General features: G+C 46.3%; 1 protein-coding gene across 1 annotated transcript in view; it reads left to right on the top strand.

The window, feature by feature from the left end:
• LOC144596358 (uncharacterized) overlaps positions 1-9216 on the top strand; it is a 126843-nt gene that overhangs the window by 31960 nt on the left and 85667 nt on the right. The window contains 1 exon segment of the mRNA XM_078404615.1: positions 5904-5948. Within this exon segment, the coding sequence (XP_078260741.1) occupies positions 5904-5948 (45 nt within the window).

The raw sequence follows: 9216 nt of genomic DNA, 5'->3' as shown, positions 1-9216 counted from the left end.
CTCTCCCTCTCCCTCTCCCTCTCCTCTCCCCTCCTCCCTCTCTCCCTCTCCCTCCCCCTCTCCCCCCTACCCTCCCCCTCCACCCTCTTCCCCTCCCCCCCCCATCCCCCCTCTCCCTCCCCCCTCTCCCTCCCCCTCTCTCTCCCTCCCCCTCTCTCCCTCCCCCTCTCTCCCTCCCCCTCTCTCCCTCCCCCTCTACCCCTCTCCCCCACTCTCCCTCCCTCCCTCCCTCCCTCCCTCCCCTCCCTCCCTCCCTCCCCTCCCTCCCTCCCTCCCTCCCTCCCTCCCTCCCTCCCTCCCTCCCTCCCTCCCTCCCTCCCTCCCTCCCTCCCTCCCTCCCTCCCTCCCTCCCTCCCTCCCTCCCTCCCTCCCTCCCTCCCTCCCTCCCTCCCTCCCTCTCTCTCTCTCTCCCTCTCCCCCCCTCCCCCTCTCTCTCCCCCCCCTCCAGGGGGATGGAGTGGGAGGGAGGGGGTGGGGGAGGGGAAAGGGGGAGGGGAAATGGGGGGAGGGGGGTTGGGGCGAGGGAAGGGAGGGTAGGGTGGGAGGGAGGAATGGGGAGGGGAGGGAGGGGGAAGGGGGTTGGGGGGAGGGGGGAAGAGAGGGAGGAGGGGTGCTGCACCAATACAGGAGAGGTTTGGGCTCAACGGGGTCCACGGTCTCGTAATACATATAGTGTTCTTCTGCTATAATGTGACAGGTACTCTCCTAAAATACCTCATGCGACAGGAATTCGCATTTTCGCAGAACGGGCTCAAAGAACAGATTTAAGCAATGTTTCCCAATCATAATCCCACTGTAACCAACGGGATTCATGTAAAGCAAATGCTGATATTTAATCCATCAATTGCACTATAATGAATTTGCGGTATGGAAACATGTTCTAGCAGAACTACCTGCAACGGGCTTCAGATTGCCACTGGTACTCTGGTAGAAATAGTGTGTCCTGTATGATATCTAGCTGCAGGTTAAGTCTGATGGAGTTCTAGTGGTAGTGTTGAATGGTACTGTCCTGTATATCTGTTTGGGTCCTAAAGAGAGTAGCAAAGTGAGAAACATTTTTAAAAAAACGTTAAAGCTTCTAGAGCCATGTAACAAGAGAATGATTAACAAAAGTTAGTGTAAGTCTCTGGCAGACTGAGACAAGAAAAATTAGATTTGGGAATAAGGAAATGGCAGAAAATGTAAACAGATAGTTGGTATGTGTCTTTCTGAAAGACCACACTGCAAATCTCCTGGATGTAATGATAAACAACAGTTCCAGACCTGAGCAAAATTGGCATTGGTAAATAAATGGTATTGGATAAATCAATGAGACTGAAAATCAATAAATTCCACGAATCAGATTATCTGTTATATATGAAGAGGAGATAGTAGTTGCACACAATGGCATTTCCCAATGTTCTGCAGATTTTAGAATGGCTCCCACAGACTCCACATAGGGGGTCAATGGGGGTGGGGTGGGGTGAAGGCATGTTTGTGTGATGATCTGGGCTGTATTCACAACTCTCTACAATCTCTTGTGGTCTTGGATAGAGCACCTTCCAAACAAAGTTGACGGTACATCCCAATATTATGTTTTCAATGATGCATGGGTAAGAGTCATGGAACACATGCCGAATTTCCTTAGTCTCTGAGGAAGTAGTGTTGTTGGTTGCTCTCTTGGCCATTGAATCAGTGTGGTTGGATATGTGGTTTCATAATGCACCGTAGAAACATGGGAGACCATCTAGTTAGATTGGAGAAAAAGAGCAAGTATTTTTAAATGGTAATAATTTGAACAGTGTTGGTGTTGAGAGGACCATTGTCCCTGTTCAAGAAGTGCTGAAGGTTAGTATGCAGGTTCATCAAGCAGTTAGGTTGGCAAATTATATACTTTGGTCTTTATTGCAAGGGGATTGAGAACAAGAGTGGAGATGTTTCACAGTAATTGTAGAAGGGTTGGAATTTTGTGTACATGTTTTGGTCATCACACCTTAGGCTGGATATACATAGAGAGGGAGTGCAATGAAGGTTCCCCAGGTTGATCCTGGGAAGGTGTCTTTATCCTGTGAGGTAAGGTTACACAAACTGGATTCTTCTCTCTGGAGTAAGAAGAATGTGAGGGGACCTAATTGAAACAAACCAAATTCTTATGGGGCTTGACAGGCTAGACATGGGGCTGATGTTTCCTGTGGCTTTGGTGTATCGAATGAGGGGGGTCACAGTCTCAAAATAAGGGAGAAATGTCTTTGCCTAAAGGGTGTGAACTTATGAAATCTAACGCAAAGGACGCCATGCAGGTACAGTCCTCAATCACATAGTGGGGTCAATACTGGAAGGTTTTTGGATATTAAGGTCATTACTGGACATGGAGCTAATACAGGAATGTGGCATGGAGGTAGGTACAAGATCATCCAGGATCTTTTGAATGGAGCACCAGACAGGAGGGGTGAGTGGCCTATTCCATTTCCTGTGGTGTCCTGTGGTGTCCTGCATCATATCTGGCTCCAGGGCCGTCTTAACGCATGGGCCTGATGGACACTTGCCCGGGGCCCCATGAGCATAGGGGGCCCATGCTGATCTGTGTATGTTAAGTGACTTGCAATAAATAAATACTACTTTAAAAATGTAGGTTCAATAAGTGCTTTTTTCGCAACATTTTCGGTCCCTAAGTGTTTTTTTCGCAACATTTTCCATCCCTAAGTGCTTATCACAGCGATCTGTTTCGCAACAATTAGCTCCCTAAGTGCTTTGCTTTTCCATCCCTAAGTGCTTCTCACAGCGATCTGTAAGTGCTTTTCGCAACAATGTAGCACCCTAAGTCCACCGTTAAGTGCTTTTGTTGGAAGTGCCAATAAAATAAATATATGTTTAATTTTATCGACCATTTACATTTTTATTCCTGTGAGTAGTTGTCGTAGGGGCCCCAGTACACTGCTTTGCCCGGGGCCCATAATGCAGTAAAGACGGCCCTGTCTGGCTCCAGTCTGGCACTGACTCAGTTCAGGGTTAGTGGTGCCTTATATAATATCCAGCACTAGCTTCTCCCAGATACAGTGTGGGGTTAGTGTTGCCCTGTATAATATCCAACATGAGCCTGACCTTCACATGCAGGTAGGTTTAGTGATGCTTTGTGTTATATCCAGTACCAGTTTTGCCCTGATACAGTGGTGCCCTGAATAATAGTTGGCTCCACTCTCAGTCCCTGCCAGGGTTATGAATGTCCTGGGCAAGATCCAATTTCATTCTAGGTCCGATACATTGTGCTGGTTAGCATTGTGCTGTATAATATTTAGCTCCAGTCTCATGCTGACATGGCAGTAGTCATTAGGTTGTCCCATATAGTATCTGTCCCCAGCCTTGATCTGACACAATGCTATGGGATTATTACTGAACTCTATGATATGGGGCTTCCCTCTTGCTCCTTTACCATGTTACCTTTTACCATCCAAATCCTGGATACTAAAACTGAAGATCAAGCCAAATCAACAAAGCGTTGGGCAGAAACATAGGTGCAAGGAGTCTAATGTAGGTGCAAAACATGGTTAATCAATAGTATCTCAAAGTCCTGCTTAGAGGTTTGAATTATCTGTTCTAAATAAACCACAATCCTCAGTCAGCAATTTCCAGTGTACATCGTGCTCTCTAAATCAGTGCTTGAATTTTGATTCTATTCCAAGCAAGTGAGAAGAGCTTTGCAATCGATTCCCCAATGATGCTTTGTGCTGCCAAGATTCTAGTTCCAGCTGTTTTTCTCACAGCATCACGGAATACTCCGCCCACACTCACCCACAAGGTGGACATTCAGGTTTGCCTGTTGCACACATTTACACGTTCCCCTTTTCCTCCCTCCCTGCTGGCTTTGGCGGTCTGTCTTGTTCTAGAACTAGCAGCTTACTGAAACTTAGGGGTGGCATGGAAGTGCAGCAGTAGAGTTGGGGCCTTACAGCGCCAGAGACCCTGATTCGATCCTGACTATGGGTGCTTGTCTGTATGGAGTTGTATGTTCTCCCCGTGACTGCGTGGGTTTTCTGTGGGTGCTCCGGTTTTCTCCCACACTCCAAAGACATACAGGTTAATTGGCTTTGGTAAAAATGGCGAATTGTCCCTGGTGTGTAGGGCAGTGTTAGTGTGTGGGGCCGCTGGTCGGTGCGGACTCGGTGGGCCAAAGGGCCTGTTCCCACGCTATATCTAAACTAAATACTTACAGGAGAGCTTGCGAACTCGACACAGCATATTATAGCTATAAACCTGAATAAAAACAATAATTTCTAACTGGCTTCAGAATAGGAATGTTGAACTGTAATTGCAGGGAAGGAAAATGGGAAAGTGGGGGAGGGTAGGCTCCATGAAGACAGCTTTAATAATAATAATAATAATACATTACATTTATATAGCGCTTTTCATATACTCAAAGACGCTTTACAGGGATTTAGAGAACATAGGGAAGTGAATAAATAGATAAATAAGTAAATGAACAGAGAAAGGAGACAGAGGGTGGGGTGACCTTCAGTGGTTGAAGGCAGTTCTGAATAGGTGAGACTTCAGTGATGTTTTGAATGTGGTGAGTGTGGAGGAGTCTCTGACGGTTTGGGGTAGTGAGTTCCATAGGGTGGGAGCAGCGATTGAGAAAGCCCTGTCCCCCCAGGATCTGAGTTTGGTCCGGATGTGGGGGGATAGGAGATTGGCAGCGGCAGAGCGGAGGGTGCAGGTGGGAGTGTGCCTGTGGAGGAGGTCGGTCAGGTAGGATGGGGCCAGGTTATGGAGGGCTTTGTAGGTCATGAGGAGGATTTTGTACTGGATTCTCTGGGGGATGGGGAGCCAGTGGAGTTTGTAAAGGACGGGGGTGATATGGTCACGGATCGGGGTGTGGGTGAGTAGACGGGCAGCGGAGTTTTGAATGTATTGAAGTTTACTGATGATTTTTGAGGGTGCGCCATAGAGGAGGCTGTTGCAGTAGTCCAGACGGGAGGTGATGAAGGCGTGGATGAGGGTTTCTGCAGCTGTGGAGGAGAGGCATGGACGGAGACAGGCAATGTTTTTGAGGTGGAAGAAGGAAGAAGTGGGGGGGGCTTCTCAATATTCCCAATCCATCAGTATGGCCAGGGAATCCTGGTTTAGATCTGTTGCCTTTCTGAAGGTGGTCAATTGTTCAGAGTTGCTGGTTGACTCATTCAGAATATGAGGGTCAATAAAGTTAAGAATTGCGACAGAAGGTGAGAACAAGGGAGGACCTGCATTTCTTACTACTTTACAGCCTCCATCCTACACACTCCCTTCTGAATGAATGAGCAGGGGTTTTGTGGAGTGGATTTACGTTGCAACCCATGTGAAACATTATGAAATTCCAGAAATGTCAAATAACATAATAATGAATTCCAAGTGTAACATTTACAAATAAGAACCAACTGCATCTGTGGTTAACAATCTCAATTCCTCATAAACATTTTGCCTGAGTCATATTATCTTTATTTTGCAATAACAATGAAATGATTGGGGAATGGATGTTTGGGTCGTTACTGTGAATGTACAAAGAAGGTAATAATAGAGTCACAAGACTTTGCAGATGTTAGAGTCTCGGGTAAAAAAATCAAGCTGCTCGAGGAACTCAGTGGGTCAGGCAGCATCTGTGGAGGTTTGCTGAGTCCCTCTAGCAGTTTGCTCTGAAGAAGAGAATAACTGTTTCACGTAGGCTGTGGCATGAGTCATGAGTTAAAAAGAACAGAAAAGGCTGAAATACTCAGCAGATCATGCAGCATCTATGATGTTTACCACAGTAACTGTGCAGTTCATGTGAATTGGTTGATATTTACTAAATCTTTGGGTCAGTTTTCATGCTGTCAGCCGTTTGCCTGGAAATTCATGATAAGGTGGGACTGAAATGTAGAAGTGTTGATTGTGATTTGTGTCTTTCTACCCTGCAGGCTTCTGGTGATTTTGGAAGTGGATCTGGAAGAGGAATTCAAATGGTAAGGGAGAGATGTGATGAGATTTTGATGCAGTGCATAGTACACAGTGTAAAAGCTTAGTTACCCTTGAGGAAATCCTCCAGAGCGTGGTCAATCACTTGGGTACCAAAGCAGCAATATCACATCACTAATTCTCTGTAGATTCAGACAGCATAGAGATGGGTCCACGCTAACCTTCAACCACCCATTTACACAAATCCAACATCAATCCTATTTTTTATTCCAATCAACAGCCCTCAGACTCTACCACTCACCTACATGCCATGGATAATTCACAGCGGCCAATTAACCCACCAACCCAATCTTCTCTGGGATGTGGGAGGAATCTGGCGCCCGGGGGAAACCCGCACGGTCACAAAGGGAACGTGCAAACGCCATACCAACAGTGACGAGGTCAGGGTGAACCCTGGTCTGGTGCTGTGGGGCTACTGTGCTGCCCTTACCTCTCTTCCACTTGGGTTCTTGCTTCACTACCTCTGCCACTTGAATGCCCAGAACATGATATCTTAACCTCCAGACTCAGCTACTACAACAGATTTGTCCCATCAACCAATATCCACAAACTGTTGGCTATTCAAAATGCATTCAAATCTCATTATATTCTTGCCCACAATACCCTATCCTTACCAACTGGCTCCCAGTCTCCAACGCATTCCAAGGAAAATGGCTCCAGGTTCCTCCATGGATTCCCCAGCCCAACTCCGCAATTTCCTTGGTTTCATCTTTCTCTGAACACTGCCTCTGTACGCAATGCAACCCCTTGAGATAACTTCTTTGTCTTTAGTAAACAAAAGTCTCTAAACCTGTGCTTTGATCAAGTTCTGAATACCCCTCCCAACCTTCTCCCAGCCCTGGTTGCAAGATCATCATCCATTCCCGCTAACAGAAAAATAATGCTGTGATTTCAACCTGTTGTCCAGCTGTCAATGTCATTCATACCTGGTATTGTCTAGATATTTGGCCAGGTGAACCAAAGTGAGCTCTGAACCCTTTCTGAAGCTCTCTTAAGTTCTTTATTGGCTAAACTGGGAAGTCTAACATAAACTGGATGAAGCAATCCTTAATTTCCAACATGGTGCAAGCTGCATTCGGATTCACAAGCTGGAACATTTGGATTTATAGTGATCCTCACAGTTGCTTCTGGCATGGAGAGGAACATATGGTCATCTGTTTGACTGAATGAACGAGCCAGTGGAGAGTTGTTGGCTTTTGACAGTGCCCTTGACTGCTCTTCTCTTTAGCTGTGGTCTGGCCGTCTGTCTGTTCTTGGCTCCATCTGCCATTACCTTTGGATTGGTTGAGGACCGAGGGCTGGAATTCTCATTTTATTTTCCTACCACTTAAGGTACAGACAAGATGCTGCTTTCAATGGAAACTTTGAGGGGAGGGGGGGAGGGGTGGGGGGAACGTTCTTCTAACAGTGAATTTTGACAATGCCCCCTCCTCTCATGTCCTGCGTCCCCACCCCTGCCAACATCTTGCCGAATATTAGAATTTGGCTACTGGATTGCATGAACTTCCAGATGGAGCGTGTCCTTTCCAACTTCTAAACACACCAAAGCCCTTCACATGACATACCACTTTATTGCTCTAAAGAATTGTGGCAGCCATTTTGTTCACTGCAAAATCCAACGAATCAGAGAGAAAGATACTCAGAAATGTATCCTTGGTCTGATACATGAACATGTTTTATGGCAGAATATAATGTGTTAATATTTATGCTAGGTGACAGAGTGGATGGTGATTAATGTATTGACTGGGATTACATTCTCAGCAATAATGTCACAATTGTTTCCTGACAAGGCAACACAATGATAGAGGTCGTAGAGCTATACAGCAAAGAAACAGGCCCTTTCAGCCCACTTACCGAGCAAGATACCCTAGTCCCTAGCCCCATTTACCACGTTTGATTCAAACTCACTAAACCTTTCCTATTCATGTACCTGTCTAAGTGTCTCTTAAACATCATATTTTACCACTTCCTCTAGCAGTTCATTCCCTCTATATTCCATCTTCTGTGTTAAAACATTGTCCCTTGGGTCCTTTTGAATCTTACCCCTCTCACTGTAAATCTATGACCTCTAGATTTTGACTTCACTATCTTAACATCCAAAGGAAAAGACAATGACCATTCACCTCATGAATGCCCCTCATGATTTTATAAACCTCTATAAAGTCATCCCTCAGCCTCCTACATTCCAGTGAAAAAGTACCCAACCCTCCAGTCCCAGTAACATGCTCGTAAATCCATTTTCCACCCGCTTCAGTTCAACTACAACCTTCCTATATAGCAGGGTAACAGAACTGTGTTCATTACTCCAAATGGACCTTACCAATGTCTTATACAGCTGGAACGACATCTCGACTCCTGTACTCAATACCCTGACTGGTGAAGGCAAGGGTACCAATTAACTTCTTTACCACCCTGTCCACCTGTGTTACGACCTTCATGGAACTTAGTATCCACACTTCTAGTTCTCTCACTTCTACAACATTTCCCAGGGTCCTACCACTTAATCTAGAGTGGAAACAAGCCCTTTGGTCAACTGAGTCCATACTTACCAGTAATCCATGTACTCTAAAACTATCCTACACACAAGGGATAATTTACATTTTTTTACCAAAGCCAATAAATCTACAAACCTGCACACCTTTGGAATGTGGGAGGAAACCGGAGCACCCAGAGAAAATCCACACGGTCACAGGGGGAACGTACAAACTCCATACAAACAGCACCCATAGTCAGCATTGAACCCGGGTCTCTGGAGATGTAAGGTAGCAGCTCTACGCTGCGCCAATTTGCCACTCCTACACTTACTGTGTAAGCCAGTCTTTGTTTGTCCATGCCTCCCACTGACATTCTGAGTTTCCCTTTGTGTTTGGTCCCATGGGTGCCAGCCAAGGAGGGAACAGGAAATGTCTGGGGAATGTGTTGAACAACATCCAGCTTGGCTGGTCTTGCTGCTTCCACCTGCTGCAACAGTGGCCTCTTTAAATCCAGACCCACAGCCACATTCCTGGGAACAATGTCCCGCTTTAGGCTGGGTCCCCCAGCAAGGTCACTGGGTGCTCGCTGCTCCTCATTACAGCCAGGCTGATGTGTTTTGTGTCCCCAAGAGCTGTCAGGGCCAGTACCTAATGCTCAACTGGGTCCTCCAGCTGGGATTCTCCAATGTCGTATCCATGATCACACACTAATCAGAAAGGGGCCGGTCCAAGCACAGAGAGCTCTGCTGATATTGGATGTTATGCCGACCATTAGGGTGTG

This window comes from Rhinoraja longicauda, chromosome 8 (genome assembly GCF_053455715.1).
Source record: "Rhinoraja longicauda isolate Sanriku21f chromosome 8, sRhiLon1.1, whole genome shotgun sequence".
Classification (NCBI taxonomy): domain Eukaryota; kingdom Metazoa; phylum Chordata; class Chondrichthyes; order Rajiformes; family Arhynchobatidae; genus Rhinoraja; species Rhinoraja longicauda.
This window is presented reverse-complemented; position numbering and strand designations above follow the sequence as displayed.